This window comes from Bos taurus, chromosome 17 (genome assembly GCF_002263795.3).
Source record: "Bos taurus isolate L1 Dominette 01449 registration number 42190680 breed Hereford chromosome 17, ARS-UCD2.0, whole genome shotgun sequence".
NCBI classification, from domain to species: domain Eukaryota; kingdom Metazoa; phylum Chordata; class Mammalia; order Artiodactyla; family Bovidae; genus Bos; species Bos taurus.
Genome location: NC_037344.1, coordinates 57969291 through 57991405, shown reverse-complemented (window position 1 = coordinate 57991405; position 22115 = coordinate 57969291). Strand labels below are relative to the sequence as shown.

At 45.6% G+C, this 22115-nt stretch overlaps 1 protein-coding gene and 1 pseudogene across 4 annotated transcripts in view; one reads left to right on the top strand and one right to left on the bottom strand.

Annotated features, from left to right (window-relative positions):
• The window catches only part of TESC (tescalcin), a 64391-nt gene that overhangs the window by 28852 nt on the left and 13424 nt on the right, over positions 1-22115 (bottom strand). For all 4 annotated transcript variants that reach the window (XM_005217999.5, XM_002694586.7, XM_010814048.4 and 1 more), the window contains exon 2: positions 5909-5978. In XM_005217999.5, the coding sequence (XP_005218056.1) occupies positions 5909-5978 (70 nt within the window). The remainder of the gene's footprint in view (positions 1-5908; positions 5979-22115) is intronic.
• LOC101905541 (voltage-dependent anion-selective channel protein 3-like) lies at positions 8910-9830 on the top strand (annotated as a pseudogene).

Sequence of the window (22115 nt, the reverse complement as noted above, 5' to 3'; positions counted from 1 at the left end):
AAGAGCATGGACGTGACATTGACTGGGGAGCCCTCAGGGCTAGGGAGCAGCGGCTACTTGCTGGGTCCAGGTGGACAGAGTCAGGGGTTACTTGAGGGCAGGGCTGGGAAGGCAATGCATATGGTGCTCCTGGGGGTGGCTGTGCAAGAGATGGGTAAGTGGTGGGCAGGGTGGCAGGCAGAGCCACCAGTTCAAACTCTCCCACATCCTGGCTTGACCTACAAGGTGTGGGAAGTAGGAGGCTGCACTTGGACGGCTCAGTACTTGGGAGAGGGGTGCCCCCTCCACCTATTCAAGCCTGGAGGGCAAATTGGATCCATTCCCAGGTGCTAGGCAAGGCCAACCTCACCAAGATGGCCTATGGTAGTTATAAATGCAGAGTCCTAGGCCCCACTCCAGTCTTGTGAACCAAAACCCACGTTTTAGCAAAATTCCCCGGTGATTTGCACACACACTAATGGTGGGAAAGAGCCAGGGTAGACCGCTCACTATAACCAAGACAAGGAAACAGCCTAAATGTCCATCAACAGAGGAGTGGATAAAGAAGATGTGGAACATATACACTCAGCCATAAAAAGAATGAAATAATGCCATTTGCAGCAACATGGATGAACCCAGAGTAATTTATCACATTAAGTCAGAAAGACAAAGACAAGTATCATATGATATCACTTATATATGTGGAATCTAAAATATGAAATCTACTTATCTATGAAACATAAACAGACCCACAGACATAGAGGACAGACTCCTGTTGTCAAGGTGGAAGGGAGAGGTCAGAGGAGACAGGGATTGGGAGTTTCAGGTTAACAGATGCAAACTATTATATACAGAATGATTGGAAGGGAAGAGGCAAAGCTGTCACTATATGCAGATGACATGATATTATACATATAGAAAATCCTAAGGACTCCACAAAAAAACTACTAGATCTGATAAATGAATTCAGCAAAGTAGCAGGATACAAGATTAACACTCAGAAAGCAGTTGCACTTCTTTACACTAATAATGAAATATCATCAGAAAGAAAATGTAAAAAAAAAATACCTTTTAAAATTATACCAGCCCCCACCCCCAACAACAACAAACCCTCAGGAAAAAAACCTCACCAGGGAGCTGAAAAGACTTAAAGGCAGATAACTACAAAACATTAAGAAATTACAGAAGATTCAAAGAAATGGAATGATATCCTATGTTCTTGAGTTGGAAGAATATTGTTAAAATGCCAATACTACCCAAAGCAATCTACAAATTTAATGTGATCCCTATAAATTACCCATGACATTTTTCATAGAACTAGAATAATCCAAAATTTTACATGGAACCATAAAAGACACAGAATTGCCAAAGCAATCCTAAGGAAAAAAAGTTGAGCATGAGGCATAACTCTCCCAGACTTCAGACTATACTACAAAAGTACAATAATTAAAACAGTGTGGTATTACCGCAAAGACAGACACATGGATCAATAGAACAGAAGAGAGAACCCAGAAATAAACCCACACGCCTATGGTCAATTAATATTTGACAAAAGAAGTAAGAATATAAAATGGGAAGAAGACAATCTTCAGCAAGTGGTGTTGGGAAAGTTAAACAGCTACATGTAAATCAATGAAGTTGGAACACATCCTTACGGTCTACACAAAATAAACTAAAAGATGGCTTGAAGACATAAACATAAGACATGACATCATAAAACTCCTAGAAGAGAGCATAGGCAAAATATTCTGATATAAAAATCAACTTTTTTTGTCAGTCTCCAAAGTCGACAGAAATAAAAGCAAACAAATAGGAAATATTTAAACTGACAAGCTTTTGTACAACAGGGGAAACTATTTTTAAAAAAGGAAAAGACAATCTATGGAATAGGAGAAAATATTTGCAAATGATGTGACTGACAAGGGCTTATATATACAAACAGTTCATACAACTCAACAACAACAAAACAACCCAATTAAAAAGGGGCTGCTGCTGCTGCTGCTGCTAAGTTGCTTCAGTCGTGTCCAACCCTGTGCGATCCCATAGACAGCAGCCCACCAGGCTCCCCTGTCCCTGGGATTCTCCAGGCAAGAACACTGGAATGGGTTGCCATTTCCTTCTCCAATGCATGAAAGTGAAAAGTGAAAGTGAAGTCGCTTAGTCGTGTCCGACTCTTAGCAACCCCATGGACTGTAGCCTACCAGGCTCCTCTGTCCATGGGATTTTCCAGGCCAGAGTAGTGGAGTGGGTTGCCATTGCCTTCTCCTAAAAAGGGGCAGAAAGCCTAAACAGACATTTCTCCAAAGAAGATATACAGATGGCCAGCAGCACGTGAAAAGAGGCTCAGCATTACTAATGAGAGAAATGCAAATCAAAACTACAATGAGGTATCACCTCACACCAGTCAGAAGGTTGTCATTAAAAAATCTACAAATAACAAATGCTGGAGAGGGTGTGGAGGAAAGGGAACCCTCCTACAGTGTTGGTGGGGATGTAAATTGGTGCAGCCACTATGGAAAACAACACTGAGATTCCTTCAACTAAAAACAAAACCACCACATGATCTAGCAATCCCACTCCTGGACATATGTCTGGAGAAAACCATAATTCAAAAAGATACATGCACCCCAGTGTTCACTGCAGCACTGTTTACAGTAGCCAAGACACAGAAACAAACTAAATGCCCATTGCCAGAGGAATGGGTAAAGAAGATGTGGTACATATACACAATGGGATATTACTCAGCCATAAAAAAGAATGAAATAACACCATTTGCAGCAACACGGATGCAACTAGAGAGTCTCACAGTGAGTGAAGTTAGAAAGAGAAAGACAAATACCACATGATACCACTTATACATGGAATCCAAAGCATGGCACAATGAACCTATCTACAAAGTGGAAAAAGACTTACATAGAGACCAGGCTTGTGGGTGCCAAGGGGGAGAGGCTTGGCGGAAGGAGGGAGGAGGAGTTTGGGGTTAGTAGATGGAAACTATTACATTTAGAATGGATAAACGACAAGGTCCTACTATATAGCACAAGGAACTACATCCAATCTCCTGGGATAGACCGTAACAAAAAAGACTATAAAAAAGAATCTATACGTGGGTATAACAGAGTCACTCTGCTGTGGAGCAGAAATTAACACGATACTGTATGTCAACTATATTTCAACAAGAAAATAATGGATAAACAACATGGCCCTACTGTATAGCACAGGGGGCTATATTCAATATCCTGAAATAAATCACAATGAATAAGAACGAGAATATATAAGTAACACTGAATCACTTTCTGTACAGAAGAAATTAATACAACATTGTAAATTGACTATACTACAATAAAATTTTAAAAAAAGTGTAGAGCTCAACACGTTAGTATATCCTTGGAAAAGCCCATGAAGGGTTGCTGGGCAACACAGTCTGAGCTCCAAAGCTACAGCCTCAGAGTGGGAGGGCTTCCTGCTCACACAGCACCTTCCCTCCCCACCTCCACTCCAGCCTGAGGATCAGTGGCCACTGCTTGGGCACCTCAGGGTGCATCCTCATGACCTCACCAATGGTGGAATGATGACAGTCCTGTTTGCCAAATACCAACCCAGCTCAGAACAGAGGTGTACCATGTGCGTCTGCTCATCTTTAATGCTCAAATCAAATCCCAAATGACCACGCTCGCTTTACAGAAGAGACAGGCTCAGAGAAACACAGCAACTAACCCAAAGTCAACCAGCCAGGGACACAGATGTTTCAAATACGATTTGTTTCCCAGACCTGGGTTTTTGCCTCTGCTTCCCCCAAGTCTGAAAAGTATACATGTGTGGAATTGAAACCTGAAGCCTCTCACCAAACCAAGACCCATGGACCCCAGACACATAACAACGAGAAGCCCAGGGCAGATTGTGACATGCTGGGGGCACAGCATGCTGGAAAATCATCTTGAGAAAGGGGGCTCTGCCATTACACACCCCCAATTAAGAGTTGCATGGTGGTCCTGTCCCCCAAGCACAGGTACTGCCTGCCTGGCACAGCACATGTGCCCATGAACTTCTAAAGAAACGGAGGATGCCCTTGACACTTCCATGTTCCAATATCCAGGTGTACCTGTGTCAGCTCACCTGAGACCTGCATCCATTCCTCAGCCCCTGGTCCAAGGAAGCCCACCTTGCCCTGGGAAATCACCCCACCCTCCACCCCTCCCCTTGGCAAGTGACCCCGCCCTGCTCACTCACAGCTCTGGGGGAAAAAAAAACAGTTTGCTGGTTACCCTTGGCCACAGTGATTGGCTCAGCCTTGGGCATGTGACCCCATAGGAAGCCAGGGGATCTTCTGCTGGGCTCATTACTGGGATTAGTAAGAGAGACTGTGTAGAATTCAAGAAGCCAGTCCCAGGCCTCCTTGGTGATCCGATGGTTAAGAATCTGCCTGCCAGTGCAGGGGACATGGGTTCGATCCCTGGTCTGGGAAGATCCCACATGCTGTGTGGCATCTGAGCCCATGTGTCACAACTACTGAGTCAGAGCTCCAGAGCCCGTGAGACTCACCTACTGAAGCCCACACGCCTAGAGCCTGGGGTCTGCAACTAGAGAAGCCGCTGCAGTGAGAAGCCCGAGCGTTGCAACAGAGTAGTCCCCGATTGGTGCAACCAGAGAAAGCCCACACACAGTAACAAAGACCCAGCAGAATCATAAATGAATAAATAAACCTTAAAACTTTAAAAAGTCAGTCCTGATTTCACTTACTTCTGTCTTGGATCCAATCAAATTAAGACCAATGGCCCCCAGAACCTTGAGACTGCCAGACTCTGAGCTCTGGAAACGGATGCTCTTGAGACTATGACGTGCTGGATTAACATGCCATTGTTTAGACAGATGAGACAAATCGGACAGTATTTACATGTTGTTTTCCATTCAAACTTGGGTCAATTTTAAATCCACTTACTAAGAAAACAAGACACTTTCCTGGACTACTAAAAGGTTTAAAGTTCCAAGTCTGTAGCCTTGAGACTCTGCATGCCTATTTTAGGAAACTACATCTGTTAGATAGTTTGTGGCAGGGCAGCATTCGCTTTATGTTGGAAACGGTTCGGCTCCAAGCGTCTTCCTCACCAAGTCAGATCAACTCACTGACGAGGAACTCTCATAGCCTGGTTTGAAATGACATGGCCACTACCCAAGACTGAACACTCGTTCCCAGGAGGAGACGCACAGTCCGAGGCATTCCTCCTCAAAAAAAAGTTAAACCACCCACCTTCTAAGAGATTCACATGAAATAACGCGACGTAAAACGGTGGTTTTCCTAGACAGAAATCCACAGCTGCCGCCCACCATCTTGTCTGGGGCTGGAACTACTGACCAGAGGAAGCAGAGTCAAGACACCCTCATGACAGCATCCAACTCTTGAACTGAGGCACACCGCAACCGATTCACCTTGGGGTGCCTGGCACTGGGCATGGTCCTGGCATTCGACAGGCCCGCCCTTTGTGCCTGGGTTCCAGGGAAGTCGGGGTAGTCGGGGTAAAGTGGCTGACCAGCTTTTCATCCCACTTGTCTTCCCTCCAGTTATAATCTTCTGACTCCAGTTAGAACCATGATCCTGGCATTCGACAGGCCCTCCCTATGTGTCTGGGGTCCCAGGGAAGTCGGGGTAAAGTGGCTGACCGACCAGCTTTTCATCCCTTTTGTCTTCCCTTCAGTATAATCTTCTGACCCCAGTTAGAACCAGGTGGGGTTCCTCCCCCCCGGCCCAGTTAAGGACAGCTTGTCTAGAAGGGACCCAAAGCACTGAGGGAACTACAAGTTTGTCTCAGGAAATGGGATCACCCAGTGGCTCCGGCAGAGCCAGCCAGCACTCAGGGGAAGAGATATATGGAAAGGGACCTCCTCTAGGACCACAGTCCTGCCGACGCCTACACCCAGCTGCCCGTCTTACCGGATGGTGGGCTGGTCTCCGCTCAGCTGCTTAAACCTCCGGTGGAGCTGCTCAATCTGGTCTGATGAGACTGCAGGGGGGAAAAAAGAAAGAAAGAAAAGGCATCACCGACCTCTGAACTCAGAGCTGCAGGAGGCAGGCTGGACCCCCATCCCCTCTCCTGTTCGGTTCATTCTCGGGTCATATCCCACCAAGGCAAAACTGAGCGTGGGATGAAGCAGCAGAGAAAGGGTCTGCCATTCCTCCTGGTAATGCAGTGCTGGGGTTGCTGGCTCTGACCCCCTCAGCAGTAAGACAATTACTACTAACAACAGCTCCTGGCGAACAGGACAAACGTGAACCAGCTCACCCTCTCCTTCCTCAGCTCGTTAAGAGAGATCGTATCGGCTTGTCTGGCTTTCTCCCCTCCCACTCCTGAAGATGGGTGTCTTCCCCGATGAGAAAGGGGCTTCGTGTGTCACATCTTAAGAAACAGAGGATGAGGGGAGGGCGAGATGGTTCAGGCTGGTGCCAGAAGTGATTCGGGGAAGACCTGTAGTCAGAAGAGTACAGAGAATCTGGTAAAAGCGGGGGAAGTGGAAGGAAAAGAAGCGGACTTCTGGTCATTGCTGCTGTGGGCGATGCATTTACATAACCTCAACTGTTTCATTTTTTTCCCTTCCTGTTTGAGATATAACTGATGTACAGCACAGCACTGTAGACATTTAAGGTGTACTGCAAATGATTTGACTCACACAGTGAGTGAAAGAGTGACCATGTTTAAGTTTAGTGAATATCCATCTCATATGCAAAATTAAATAAGTCACCAAAGGAATCAAAGACACAATCAAAAAACACCTAGAGACAGATGACCATGAAAACACAATGATCCAAAACCTATGGGATGCAGCAAAAGCAGTTCTAAGAAAGAAGTTTATAGCAATACAATGGTACCTCAGGAAACAGGAAAAATCTCAAATAAAGAGCCTAACCTTACACCTGGGATAACCAGAGAAAGAACAGACAAAACCCAAAGTTAGTAGAAGAAATCATAAGGATCAGAGCAGCAATAAATGAAACGGAGACCAAGAAAACAAAAGATCAATGAAACTCAAAGCTGGTTCTTTGAAAAGATAAAGAAAATTGACACACCTTTAGCCAGACTCATCAAGAAAAAAGGGGGAGGTCTCAAATTAATAAAATGAAAACTGAGAAGTTACAATGGACATCACAGAAATACAAAGCATCGTAAGAGATTACTCTAGCAACTGTAAGTCAATAAAACGGTCAACCTATAAGAAACAAATTCTTAAAAAAAAAAAAAAAAGATTATTTGTTTATTGGTTTTGTTTCGGCTGTGCAGCCCAGAATGGCATGTGGGATCTTAGTGCCCCGACCAGGGATTGATCCCGCACACTCTGCCGTGGAAGCGTGGAGTCTTAACCACTGGACTGCCAGAGAACTCTCCTGGACAAATTCTTAGGTACAACCTTCCAAGACTGAACCGTGGAGAAATAGAAAATACGAACAGACAAATTACAAGTACTGAAACTGCAACTGTGATTAAAAATCTTCCAACAAACAAAAGTCCAAGACTAGATGGCTTCACAGACAAATTCTATCAAATGGTTAGAGAAGAGTTACCACTTATACTTTTGAAACCCTTCCAAAAAACTGCAGAGGAAGGAACACTCCCAAGCTCATTCCACAAGGCCACCATCACCCCGATACCCAAATCAGACAAAGACACCACACAAAAAAAGAAAATTATAGGTCAGTATCACTGATGAACATAAATGTAAAACTCCTCAATAGGGCTTCCCTGTGGTCCAGTGGTTAAGAACCTGCCTTGTAACACAAAGGATGTCAGTTCAATCCCTGGTCCTGGAAGATCCCACATGCCTCGGAGCAGTTAAGCCCATGTGCCACAACTACTGAGCCCGCTCTCTAGAGCCCGGGAGCCACAACTACTGAGCCCACACACTGCGACTCCTGAAGCCCGCATGCCTGGAGCCTGTGCAACAGTGAGAAGTCTCCACACCAATGAAGAGTAACCCCCGCTAGATGCAACAGGAGAAAGTCTGTGTGCAGCGATGAAGACCCACCATGGCCAATACATGAGTAAATAAATACTAAAAAAAAAAAAAAAATCCTCAGCAAAATACTAGCAAATCAAATCCAACAATACATTAAAAGGAACACACACCATGATCAAGTGGGATCTATCCCAGGGATGCAAGGATTCTTCAATATCCTCAAATCAGTCGGTGATATACCACATTAACAAACTGAAGAATAAAAACCATATAATCATCTCCATAGATGCAGAAAAAGCTTTTGACAAAATTCAACATCCATTTATGATAAAAATTCTCCCTAAAGTGGGCACAGAGGGGACTCACCCCAACATTAAAAAGCCCATATATGACAAACCCAGAGCTAACATCATTCTCAGCGATGAAAAGCTGAAAGTATCCCTCTAAGATTAGGGACAAGACGAGGATGTCCACTGTTACCACTTAAACTCAGCACAGTTTTGGAAGTCCTAGCTACAGTGATCAAAGAAAGAGAAACAAAAGGCACATAAATTGGAAAAAGAAGTAAAGCTGTCACTGCTCGCAGATGACATGATACTATACATAGAAAATCCTAAAGATGCTCCCAGAAAACTACTAAAGCTCAAGGAATTTGGTAAAACTGCAGGATACAAAATTAGTTACACAGAAATCACTTGCATTCCTATACACTTACAATGTAAGAGCAGAAGGGAAATTCAGGAAATAACCTATTACACCAGAAAGGATAAATACCTAGGAATACACCTACTTAAGGAGACAAAAGACCTGTGACTTGAAAACTACAAGACACTGATCAAAGAAATCGAAGATGACATAAACAGATGGAGAGATACACTACATCCTCAGATTGGAAGACCTTCAGCAGCGCCCCAGGCAGAGCGGAGAGGCCCTCCGGCCGGAGATGGGGTAACCGACTTCCTGTGACCTAGGAGAGGCTGCTAAAGATGTCTTCAATAAAGGATATGGATTTGGCACGGTCAAAATAGATCTGGGAACCAAGTCATATAGTGAAGTGGAATTTTCTACTTCTGGTAATGCTTACACAGATACAGGGAAAGCATCAGGCAACCTAGAGGCAAATACAAGGTTGGTAACTACAGCCTGACCTTCACCCAAGAGTGGAACACAGACAATACTCCTGGGACAGAAATTGCTTGGGAGAATAAGTCGGCTGAAGGACTGAAACCGACTCTTAATACCATATTTGTACCGCACACAGGAAAGAAGAATGGGAAAGTGAAGGCCTCCTATAAAGGGGATTGTTTCAGTCTTGGCAGTCATATTGATATAGATTTTTCTGGCCAACCATCTATGGCTGGGCTGTGCTGGCCTTTGAAGGTTGACTTGCTATCAGATGAGTTCTGACACAGCTGATTCCAAATTGTCACAGAATAATTTTGCCTTGGGTTACAAAGCCGCAGACCTCCAGCTGCACACTCACAGGAATGACGGCACGAATTTGGAGGGTCCGTCTGCCAGAAGGTGAGCGACAAGACTGAAATGTTAATGAATGTCACGTGGATGGGTGAGGGGAACAACACCCACTTTGGCATCTCTGCTAAGTACACGCTGGACTCTAGAACTTCTCTCTCTGCTCAAGTAAATAATACCAGCCTGATTGGACTGGGTTACACTCAGACCCTTCGACCTGGAGGGAAACTGACCCTGTCAGCTCTAATCGATGGAAAGAACATCAATGCAGGAGGGCACACAGTCGAGCTGGGATTGGAACTGGAAGCTTAATGTGGTTTGGAGGTGAAGAGAAATGTGTTTGGGCCTTAAAATTCTTCTTTGAAATTTCAAAAGCATGAACTTCTTATTCTTCCGAAGGATTCTGATCCTCCCCACACTGAAGCCTGGGTTCGGAGCCCATCCTAAGGGGAGGCGTGTTTGGAGGCATGCCCAGAGGTTGCCACGTTCGTGCCGCCCTTCAGTTTCACAGTGTTATTTTCAACGTGTTCCTCAGGACGGTGTAGTGTCATGTACAAAGGAGATGACCTGCCCCTGCGGCTGTCCATCACGTCCTGCGTGTCCCACGCCACTTTTTCATGACCTTGTAACATACTGGTCTCTGTGCAGCAGTGGAATCTTTGGTTTTGCATCAGAGTGAAAATAAAATAAACCCATCACATTTGGAACATAAATAAATAAGTGGAAGACTGTACCTTCTGAAGCTAAGTTGCTTCAGTTGTGTCTGACTCTTTGCGGCCCTATGGACTGTAGATTGCCAGGCTCCTCTGGGATTCTCCAGGCAAGAATACTGGAGCAGCTTGCCATTTCCTCCTTCAGGGGATATTCTCGACCCAGGGATCAAGCCCACATCTCTTACATCTCCTGCATTGGCAGGCAGGTTCTTTACCACTAGTGCCACCTGAGAAGCCCCTAAAAACACACAGGTATCTATATGTCTGATTCTTTGTGATCCCATGGACTGTAGCCTGCCAGGCTCCTCTGTCCATGGAATTCTCCAGGGGAGAATACTGCAGTGGGTCACCATTCTCTTCTCTGGGGGATCTTCCCAACAAAGGGATCGAACCCAGGTCTCCTGCATTACAGGCAGATTCTGTACCAACTGAACTGTCTTCAGCCAATTCCTCCTCTCCCCATCCCCAACTGTTTCAGAAAACCCACATACAGGTTTGCTTTTTAATTACCATTTTTAGTAGGTGGGCCCTGTTTTCTTCCACAGCTAAGACCAGACCTGGTGGGTTCCAGGATTTAGAGAGTTTCCACCCACATGCTTGCTTTACGAAATGCACAATATTAGACACTTCTGTGTACCTTCTCACCTCCTCCTCAAAACACCCTGTGAACAGATACTTTTCTCCTCTGTTACATCATTTGAATAGTGCAGCTCGGAGGGTGCTGTACTCACACAACTGTGATTGGCAGAGTTGGGATTCAACCCCAAGTCTCCCCAACTCCAAAGACCACACCCCCCAACCGCTACGCAACACTGCCTCTTTTCCCAGAACATCCTGGTGTTCGAGGCCCTCAAGCCTGGTGTCTGGGGACTATGTATGTGTTCAGTCGCTAAGTTGTGCCCAACTTTTGGCGACTTCATGGACTGCAGCTCGCCAGGCTCCTCCGTCCATGGGATTTCCTAAGCAAGAACACTGGAGTGGGTTGCCATTTCCTCCTCCAGGGGATATTCCTGACCCAGGGATTAAACCCGTGTCTCCTGCATTGGCAGGTGGGTTCTTTACCACTGTGCCACCAGAGAAGCCCCGGGGGACTGCATACAGTTCAGGCAAAAATTTCTGAAACCGCCTCTGGCCTGGGGCAGGGCTCACTCCTCCCACCACACTCGACATCTCTCATCCCTCAAGCAGCTTTTCTCTTCCTGTTTAAGGCGGCTAATATCTGGGGTCAAGTGGCCACCTTACTTCATGTTCTTTTTTTTTCCTTTTTGGCCTCAGGCTCCAGCTGTCATCTCTTCAAGAATCTACAACTCAGAGTTCTCAAGCTTCTCTAGAAGCTGTAGTTGGCTAGAAATGATCACTACAACGACCAAGCCATCCTGAAGGCCTGCCATGTGCTGGGGGAGTGGGACATCTCCAAGCATTAGCTCATCTGTTCTCAGGAAACCATGGGAGGGGGGCCACATCCCATGGTACAGATGTAGAAACTGATGCTTGGAAAGGTTAGGTAAGCCCTGGGGACAGTCACTACTTTTCCAGAGAAAAATACAGCCATTTGCGTCACATGCATGTTAGCACAGACATTCACATATTCCATGGTCTGGCCCATGCACCCAACAGAAATGCATATTTGCTGGGACTTCCTTGGTGGTCCAAACATGCATTTCTGTGCTTGCAATGCAGGGCACTCAGGTTCCATCCCTGGTCCGGAAACTAGATCCCACAGGCCACAACTAAGACCCAGTGTAGCCAAATTAAAAAAAAAAAAAAAAAAAAAAGCATATTTGCACTCAATCAGAGGCAGTATGATCTGAAGAGCCCTGGACTTCAGCCATGTGGTGCTAGTGGTAAAGAACCCACCTATTAATGCAGGAGATGTAAGTGATGCGGGTTGGATCCCTGAATCGGGAAGATCCCCTGGAGGGGGAAATGGCAACCCTCTCCAGTATTCTTGCCTGGGAAATCCCATGGACAGAGTAGCCTGGCAGGCTACTGTCCATAGGGTTGCAAAGAGTTGAAGCAATTTAGCACATACTAACACAAGACTACAGCCATGAAATTAAAAGACACTTGCTACTTGAAAGAAAAGCTATGACAAACTCAGTGTATTAAAAGGCAGAGACATCACTTTGCCAACAAAGTGATGGTTTTTATAGTCAAAGTTATGGTTTTTCTAGTATTCATGTATAGATGTGACAGGTGGACCATAAAGAAGGCTGAGAGCTGAAGAATTGATGCTTTCAAATTGTGGTGCTAGAAAACTCTAAAGAGTCCCTTAGACTACAAGGAGATCAAATCAGTCAATCCTAAAGGAAATCAACCCTGAATATTCTTGGAAGGACTGATGCTGAATACTGACACTCTAATACTTTGGCGGCCATCTGATGTGAAGAGCCGACTCACTGGAAAAGACCCTGATGCTGGGAAAGACTGAAGGTAGGAGGAGAAGGGGGCATCAGAGGATGGGATGGTTGGATGGCATCACTGACTCAGTGGACATGAGTTTAAGCAAACTCCGGGAAACAGTGAAGGGCAGGGAAGCCTGGAGCGCTGCAGCCCATGGGGCTGCAAAGAGTTGGATACAACTTAGCAACTGAACAGCAACAACAAACTGGAAATTACCTGAATGCCCCACAGCAGCAGAATAAAGTGGGTGTTCAGGGCCCAGTCGCTCAGTCATGTCTGACTCTTTGTGGCCCACCAGGCTCCTCTTCACGGGATTTTCCAGGCAAGAATACTAGACAGAGTTGTCATTTCCTACTCCAGGGGATCTTCCCAACCCAGGGATCCAACAGGCAAGGTCTTTACCACTAGTGCCACCTGGGAAGCCCAGAGTGGGTGGTATATTCAAACAATGGAATAGTATGCAGCAGAAGATGAATGCGTAGTAGGCCATTAACTAGGGTGATTTTCAAAACATAACAACAAGCAGAAGCCAGGTATGAAAAGAGTACATACTTTATGACTCCATTTACATAAAGCACAAAACCCGGCAGAGCTCATCTGCAGTATTAGAAGTCAGTCTAGAAAGGCTACATACGGTATGATTCCAACTACACGACCTTCTGGAAGAGGCAAAACTTACCAAGACAGTAATAAGACCAGTGGTTACCAGGGGAAAGATGAGCTGATGAAGCACACAGAATTTTCAGGGCAGTGAACCTACTCTGTGTGAACCTTATACATTTGTCCAACTCAAAGAATGTAGGACACCAAAGTGAAGTGAAAAAGGGTTAGTTGCCCAGTCGTGTCTGAATCTTTGTGATCCCATGGACTGTAGCCCGCCAGGCTCCTCTGTCTATGGAATTCTCCTGGCAAGAATACTGGAATGGATGGCCATTCCCTTCTCCAGGGGATCTTCCTGACCCAGGGATCGAACTCAGGTCTCCTGCACTGCAGGCAGATTCTTTACTGTCTGAGCCACCAGGGAAGCCTGGACACCAAGGAACCTAACATAAGCCTGATGTAAACCATGAACTCTGGGTGTTGATATGTCAGTGTAGATCCATCAATTATAACAAAGGCCCCATGCTGCAGGGGGTGTTAATGGTAGGGAGGCTGTGCATGTGGGTGGGGGCAGGCGTGCTGTGCTGGGCTTAGTCGCTCAGTTGCTCAGTCGTGTCCGACAATTTGCAACCCCATGGACTGTAGCCCACCAGGCTCCTCTGTCCATGGGGATTCTCCAGGCAAGAATACTGGTGTGGGTTGCCATGCCCTTCTCCAGGAGATCTTCCCAACCAAGGGATTGAACCCAGGTCTCCCACACTGCAGGTGGATTCTTTACCATCTCAGCCACCAGGGAAGCCTGGGGGCTGGGGTGCATGTAATCTCTTTTCCTTCCCATTAATTTGCTGTTAACCTTAAATGGCTAATAACAAAGTCTTAATTTTTTTAAAGTTACAACAGCAGTTGCCCTTGACGGGGTAGTAACTTGAACGGGGCATGAGAGGGTTTCTGGGGGCTGGAAAGGTTTCATTCTTGACCCAGCAGCAGGTTACACAGCTGTGAAAAGTTTGTGGAACTGTATGCTCATGCGTGATGCACTTTTCTATAGGTGACCGTGCAATAAGACATTTGAGAAGCTGAGTAATGCTACATGTCGGGGATCTATCCTGAAAGAATAAATCCAACAGGTACAGTGAGATGAGTTTGTAAGTGTGTTCACTGTGTATTCTCCACAACAGCTTAACAACTGGACTCAATCTCAGTGCCCCCCAAAAGCAGGTCAGTTAAGTATTCTATGGTGTGTGTGTGCGTGCTCAGTTGTGTCTGACTCTTTGCAACCTTTTGGACTGTAGCCCACCAGGCTCCTCTTGTCCATGGGGTTTTTTCAGGCAAGAATATGGGAGTGGGTTGCCGTTTCCTCCTCCGGGGGATCTTCCCAACCCAGGGATCGAACTCGTGTCTCCTGTGTCTTCTGCACTGCAGGTTAGTTCTTTACAGAGCCATCCGGGAAGCCCCCACCTTATGGTGTGTTTAGCCAATTAAACAATAAAAAAGGACGCTGAGAATTCCCTGGTGGTCCAGTGATTAAGACTCCGCACTTCCACTGCAGGGGGCGAAGGTTTGATCTCTGCCTGGGGGACTGAGATCTCACATGCTGGGCGGGCAGTGCAGCCGAAAAAAAAGATTTTAAAAAGGATGCTGACTTTAAAAGGGACAGCTGTGTATTTAACAGGAACATACATTCTAACATAATGTTGTCTAAAACAACCTGCTACAAAGACAGCAAGACTCCATTTTGGGGGGAACATCTAAATATACATAAATGCATGCAAGTAATGGAAGTCAACTTGTTTTCCCAAAATAATAATAGCAATTATCTCTCAACACTGGGATTAAAGACTCTTCTTGTTTGTTTTGCTTCCACTCATCTATATTTTCCAAATCTTCCATAATATACAATGTATACTTCTTAGTCATATAAGGATTTAAGCAGGTCCCATATGGGACAGCTGAGGAATCTCAAAAATAGTGTTAATGGTGAATCATTCACTGGCAAGTACACATCCTGGGCACACATGTACTATTTAATCCTTTCCGTGACCCTGTGACTGACCGACAATTCCCACTTTATAGACAAGAAATGGAGGTCCTGAGGGGGTCGGGAGTTTGCTCAAGGTCACTAAACTTAGAAAGCAGCAGCCCCAGGATATGAACATAGTTTGTCTGACAGAACATGTGTGATTCAGTCTGCTTGTTTTGTTTGTAGCTGACACCCCACACTGCCTCCCTTTGGGTGATCGGATTGTGTGTGTGTGTGCGCTCAGTCGCTCAGCTGTGTCTGACTCTTTGGGACCCCATGGACTGCAGCCCACCAGGCTCTTCTGTCTATGGGATTTCCCAGGCAAGAATACTGGAGTGGTTTGCCATTTCCCACTCCAGGAGATCTTCCCAACACAGGGATCGAACCCACATCTCTTGCGTCCCCTGCATTGGCAGGCAGACTCTTTATCACGGTGCCACCTGGGAAGCCCGGGTGATCAGAGTTTACTGGTCAATTAGAGTCCCCACAGATCAAAAAAAAAAAAAAAAAGGAATACACTGATGCCGTTTGCAGCAACAGGGACGGATCTAGAGATTAGCATTCTGAATCAAATAAATCAGACCAAGAAAGTCTCTTATGACAGTGCTCATGTGTGAAATCTTAAAAAACGATACAAATGAATTTACAAAGCATAAGTGGACTTTCAGACATAGAAAACAAATTTATGGTTAACCAAAGGGGCAAAAGGGAGGGAAGAAGAAATTAGGAGCTTGGAATTAACATAAACACACCACTATATATGATAGAACAACAACAAGGTCCTATTGTATAGCACAGGGAACTATACTCAGTATCTTGTAATAACCCATAATGGAAACGCATCTAAAAGAGAATATACGTAACTAAATCACTTTGCTGTACACCTGAAATTAATACAACACTATAAATCAATTATATTTCAATAGAAAATTCAAAAATACACTGATGTGTTGCAAAATAATGATCAGAAATTATAGCCAAACACATGCTGCTAAACCATCTCCAAGAAAGATGAGTTCCCTTGAAGACACTGTGCTAAGTGAGAGACGCTGATCACAAAGCCCACGCCTGGCAGAATCCTCTTTACACAAAACGCTTAGAGAGGCAAAGCCACAGACACAGAAAGTAGACCAGTGGTTGCCTGGGGCTGAGGAAGGAGAGAAGGAATCACTGATAATAGCAAAGGAGTTTCTTCAGAGGGGGTTGACAAGGTTCTAGAATGAGATTGTTACCCAACCCTTTGATTATACTAAAAGCTGCTGCTGCTGCTGCTGCTAAGTCGCTTCAGTCATGTTCGACTCTGTGTGATCCCATAGATGGCAGCCCACCAGGCTCCCCCGTCCCTGGGATTCTCCAGGCAAGAACACTGGAGTGGATTGCCATTTCCTTCTCCAGTGCATGAAAGTGAAAAGTGAAAGTGAAGTCGCTCAGTCGTGCCCGACTCTTAGCGACCCCATGGACTGCAGCCCACCAGGCTCCTCCGTCCATGGGATTTTCCAGGCAAGAGTACTGGGGTGGGGTGCCACTGCCTTCTCCGACGCTAAAAGTTGAGCACACTGTAAAGGCGTGAGATGCAGGAGGTGAGTGACGGCTCAGTAAAGACGCTGAAAAGTAAGTTAGGCCGCCCCTGGTGGGCCAGGGGTAAAGAATCTGCCTGCCAACTCGGGATGCGGGTTTAATCCCGGGTCCTGGACGATTCCAAATGCCAAAGGGCAACGAAGCCCCTGAGCCGCAGCTGCTGAGCCCCCGTGTGCCGCAGCTGCTGAAGCCTGCACGCCTAGAGCCTGTGTTCTGCAACAAGGGAACTGCAATGAGAAGCCCACGCACAGCAACCAGAGTAGCCCCTGCTCGACACAACTAAAGAAAGCACGCAGGGCGCAGCAACAAAGACCCAGTACAGACAAAAATAAATAAATAAAATGTTTTTAAAAAGTTAGTGCACCATCATGACAACAACCATAGCTGTTAATTAACAAGAGGCATTCATCAAGCTGTGTCCTGGGCACAGCGCCCGACTCTATTCTTGACGAGCCTTGGCTCACATAAGCCTCAATCAATCCTACCAGGCAGGCACAGCTTTTCCCCCAACCTAGAGATGGGAACACTGAGACCTGTCCCAGGCCACACAGACAGGAACGGTGAATAAACTATAAACCACCGTAGGCCAGGTTTCTCTAATGAAGAGTTTTCAGCTGATGCCATCCAAAAGGCAAGCACACGTGTGCACCACACACCTTTCTGCCCTGCTGCACTGAAAGCAGAGGAATCAGGAGGAAAACTCCTGCAGCTCGGGTTCCCTTTTTGGCACCCAAACCTTCAGAGCCAAGAACTCAGTCCTTAACAAAGTTCTATGTGCCCTCATCACCAGCCTCCCAGGTTGATCCTGTCACACAGGGTCCCCCATACACATGTGCCCATGTTACACCCTGGAAGGCCCTGTCTGTCCTTCCCTCAAGGGTTCTCATGATCCCTTGATCTCATGATCCCTCTCAAAGTTTCCCTGCTCCTCACTCTGAGCCCTCTCTGTTTCCCCCACCCCCACTGTGAGGTCACAGTTGCCATGGGAACGAGAGGCAGAGACACCTCGGTGCCTGGCATCTGGACCTGGTTATTTGGGGTTTTAGATTTCAACCTGAGGGAAATGCACACCCTTCCATGGGAGTGGTGGGAGTTTAATCTGCCTCATCCAGGGCTGGCAGGGTTGCGGGGGACGGGGTGGGGGCTGACCTGTTGCTTTTGTATCAAAAGTTTAAAAGGAAAAGTATACATCTGCAGGGCCCAATACAGAGCCACCAGCCACAAGTAGCTATGAAGATGGGCTGATGTGTGAAAAAACATACCAGCTTTCAAAGACTTATTACAAAACACGTGACAACTGTCTTAATACCTTTTCTATTAATTATATTTGAAATATTTTAGTTAGGTTAAATACATCATTAAAATTAACTTCAGTTGTTTATTTTTTTTAATGTGGCTACTAGAAAATCTAGAATTATGTTCCATCTATAGTTCACTGAAAATTTAGAATTATTCTACCTCACATTATATTTGTGCTGAACAGTGCCTGGTATTTGTGCTCTGAACCAGCAACTTGTCCCTAGGAATGAATCCTAAAGAACAGAGACAAATATACAAAGATAAATACATAAGAGTAATCACCATTGCCTATTTCGAACAGTAAAAAAAAAAAAAAAGAATTGGGTAAATGCTGGGCCACAGAAAACTGGTTAAATAAATGCTGAAAATTGTTTTAGTATTGTGGGACACAGAAAAATACTCATGGAATATCATTCTATGGGAAAACCAACAGGCAACAAAGATCTTATTTACATGAAAGATCTCATTAACACATTGATATACAAGTGTGTACAAAAGAAAAATTAGGAAAAGGCTACAACAAAACAGTAGATTGTTCCAGATGGTAGCATGACAGGATATTTGTCTCCTCTAGCTCCTTATTTTGCTTAAGTAAGTAAGTGTTAGTCGCTCAGTCATGCCCGACTCTTTGTGACACCATGGACTGTAGCCCATCAGGCTCCTCTGTCCCTGAGATTTTCCAGGCAAGGATCCTGGAGTGGGTTGCCATTTCCTTCTCCAGGGGATCTTCCCAATCCAGGGATCGAACCCAGGACTCCTGCACTTCAGGCAGATTCTTTACCTGCTGAGCTACGTATCTATCGTTTAAGTTTCCTGCAATTAATAGGGATAACTTGTGTAATCTTATTTAAATTTTTTTCCTTCTATGGCTATAATGAAAATAAAATAGAGAATATCAAGCACTGGTGATACCATGGAGAAAGTGGATCCCTCAGACGTTGCAGATGGGAGTGGAAAATGATCCAGCAACTATGGAAAACAGTCTGGTGATTCCTCTTCTAACTAAACATAGATTTACACCGAATCCAGAAATCCTGCTCCTAAGCATGTACCCAGGATAAACAAAAATGTACATCCACACAGAAACCCGTAAACAAATGCTCACAGCAGCCCTATGCACAACAGCCAAAATGTAGGAACAACCCAGATGTCCTTCAACAGGTGAATGGATTAAAAAAACAGCTCATGCAGCTCAATATAAAAAAGAAACAACAAAACTCAAAGAGTGGGCAGAAGATCTAAACAGACACTTCTGCAAAGACAACATACAGATGGCCAAATAAGCCCATGAAAAGATGCTCAACATCGCTAATTATCAGAGAAATGAAAATCAAAACTACAGTGAGGTTACTGCCTCATACCAGTCAGAATGGCCATCATCAGAAAGTCTACGAACAATAAATGCTGGAGAGGGTGTGGAGAAAATAGAACCTGCTTACAGTGCTGGTGGGAATCTAAGTTGGCGCACCTACTATAGAGAACAGTATAGGGTTCCTTAAAAATCTAAAAACAGAACTACCATATGATCCAGCAAGGCCACCCCTGGGCATATTTCTGAAGAAAACCATATACACGCACTCCAGTGTTCATTGCAGCACTGTTTACAATAGCCTAGACATGGAAGCAACCTAAATGTCCACCGCCAGAGGAATGGATAAAAAGATGGGCACACACAATGGAATATTCATCAATCATAAAAAAGAACGAAATAATGTCATTTACTGTACAAGGATGTACCTTCATACTAAGTGAAATCAGAAAGAGAAAGACAAATACCATAGGTATCACTTACATGTGGAATTCTAAAAAAAAAAATGATACAAATGAATTTATTTACAAAATAGAAACAGACTTGCAGATATCAAAAACAAAGATATGGTTACCAAAAGGGAAAGGTGGAGGGGAGGGATAAACTAGGAGCTAGGAACAAAGATAATACACACCATTATATATAAAATAATCATCAAGGGCCTACTATATAGGTCCTATACCCAGTGGATAGCACAGAGAACTACCCAATATTCTATAATATCCTATATGGGAAAAGAATCTGAAAAAGAACGTACATGGATAACTGAATCACGCTGCTGCATACCTGAAACTAACATGACGTTGTAAATCAACCATACTCTAATATAATAAAACTTAAATTAAAAGTACTAGGGATGATAGTATATAATAAATATAATTAACACTGCTGTATGTTATACATGAAAGTTATTGAGAGTAAATCTTAAGAGTTCTCATCACAAGAAAATTTTTTTCTGTTTCTTCTTTAATTGAATCTATATGAAATGATGGCTGTTCACTAAGCTTATTACGATAATCACTTCATGATCTATGTAAACCAAATCTTTATGCTGTACACCTTAAACTTATGTAGTGCTGTATATCAACTATATGTCAATAAAACTGAAGGAGGAAAAAGGCCAGGAACACAAATCTTTTCTTTCCTCCCATAGTCAGTTTGTTTGTTTACTAAAAAAAAAAACTACATATTTAAGGAAACAAAGAATATTTGATTAAAACTGATTTAATAAATGTGTGCTCTATCCATACAGTGGACTATTATTCAGACATAAAAAAGGATGAACTACTGATGCCAGCTACAACGTGGATGAACCCTGAACACATTCTGCTGAAGGAAAGGAACCAGACCCAAAAGGCCACAGGTGTGTGATTCCATTTATCTGCAAAGGCCAGAGTAGGCAAACCTACAGACACAGACTGGATGGGTGCCTGCCAGGGGCAGGGGGGCAGTGAGGAGTGGCTATGGACATGGGGTCTCTGCCTGGCCCTGGCCCCGCCGCTCAGCCTGCCCCCTGCTATGCTAGGAGGGGTTGTGCTCACTGGGGGAAGGAGAATCGCATAGATCAGGAGGTCAGAGACAACACTCAGGAAGGAGGGCAGGTGGAGACTAGGAGCAGAGAAGCCAGCCCCAAATCCCCTGCAGGGTCCAGCCTCCCCTACATGACTCGGGAGGAAATGGGAGACCCGCATTCACCCACGTCCACTATGGGGTGGTCAGGACTGTTCGAGCCTGGTGGCAGGCATACAAAATACCACTTGCTCCTTCCTTCCAGAATCTGTGCTGGTCTCAAGGGAGTGGGGGCCTGACAGATGCCCCCCTGGGGTACAGCTGTGTCTGCTTCATCCCCTGACGGGTGCCCCCATCACTCTGAGAGACATGTACTGAGTGCCTCTGATTTGCTGGGCACCTGCCAGATGCCAAGGACGCAGACACAAAAGGCAGAGCCCTCACCTCGCTGTGATCCAGGACCCTAAGAGGGGCATCTGCTGGCCAAGGAGCATCAAGTGGGGCTGCTAGTCCACAGGGATGGGCTGGGAGGTGATGCCATTGGGATCCCAGAGGCTGAGGGCCCGGTGCAGGAGGCAGGGCTGGTGGAGGCAGAATGGGAGGAACTCAAGGAGCCCCAAGCCCTTGAGCATGGGCGAAGGCAGACTAAGAACAGAGGTGCTGGGTGTGGGGGGCGGGCACATACAACAGACGACGGCAATCAGACTTTACTCTGAGTTTCCAGAGGATGCTAAGCCACAAAACAAGAGCCCAGGCACCTGGCAACTGAATGGACGGTGATGCAGATGATGGAGCTGCGTACCTGCTGAGAGGCCCGCAGGTGTAGTGCTCCTGGCAGGGAAGGGAGCTCAAGACACAGCTGGGAGAAGCAGGGCTGACTGAGAGCATGCTGGCTCCTTTTTCAGGGGGCGCCCTCAAGCTACCCTGCCCCTTCATGTCCCCTCAGCAGTGCCAGCCTGGATGCAGGTGCCAGGATGCCAAGTGGCATCACCGGGAAGGTCTTGGTGCCTCTCAGGGCCTGCTGAATCCTGACAGACTGACCAGGACTCAACCCCTGGCATCAGCCGAAGTCCTAAAACACAGAGGTATGCCCGACCGGACAGAAAGGGGAGCTAAACCCACTGCTGCCAAGAGCTGCCGGTTCCACCCCAGCTTCACGTCCTAAGAAACCGCCTCCCGAGACTGTAACTTCCTCCTCCGTATGAAGATAATAATAGCACCGCCCACAAGAGGCTGTTCATACCATGAGAAACAATCAAACCCCATACACAATATGCATAATCGTCAA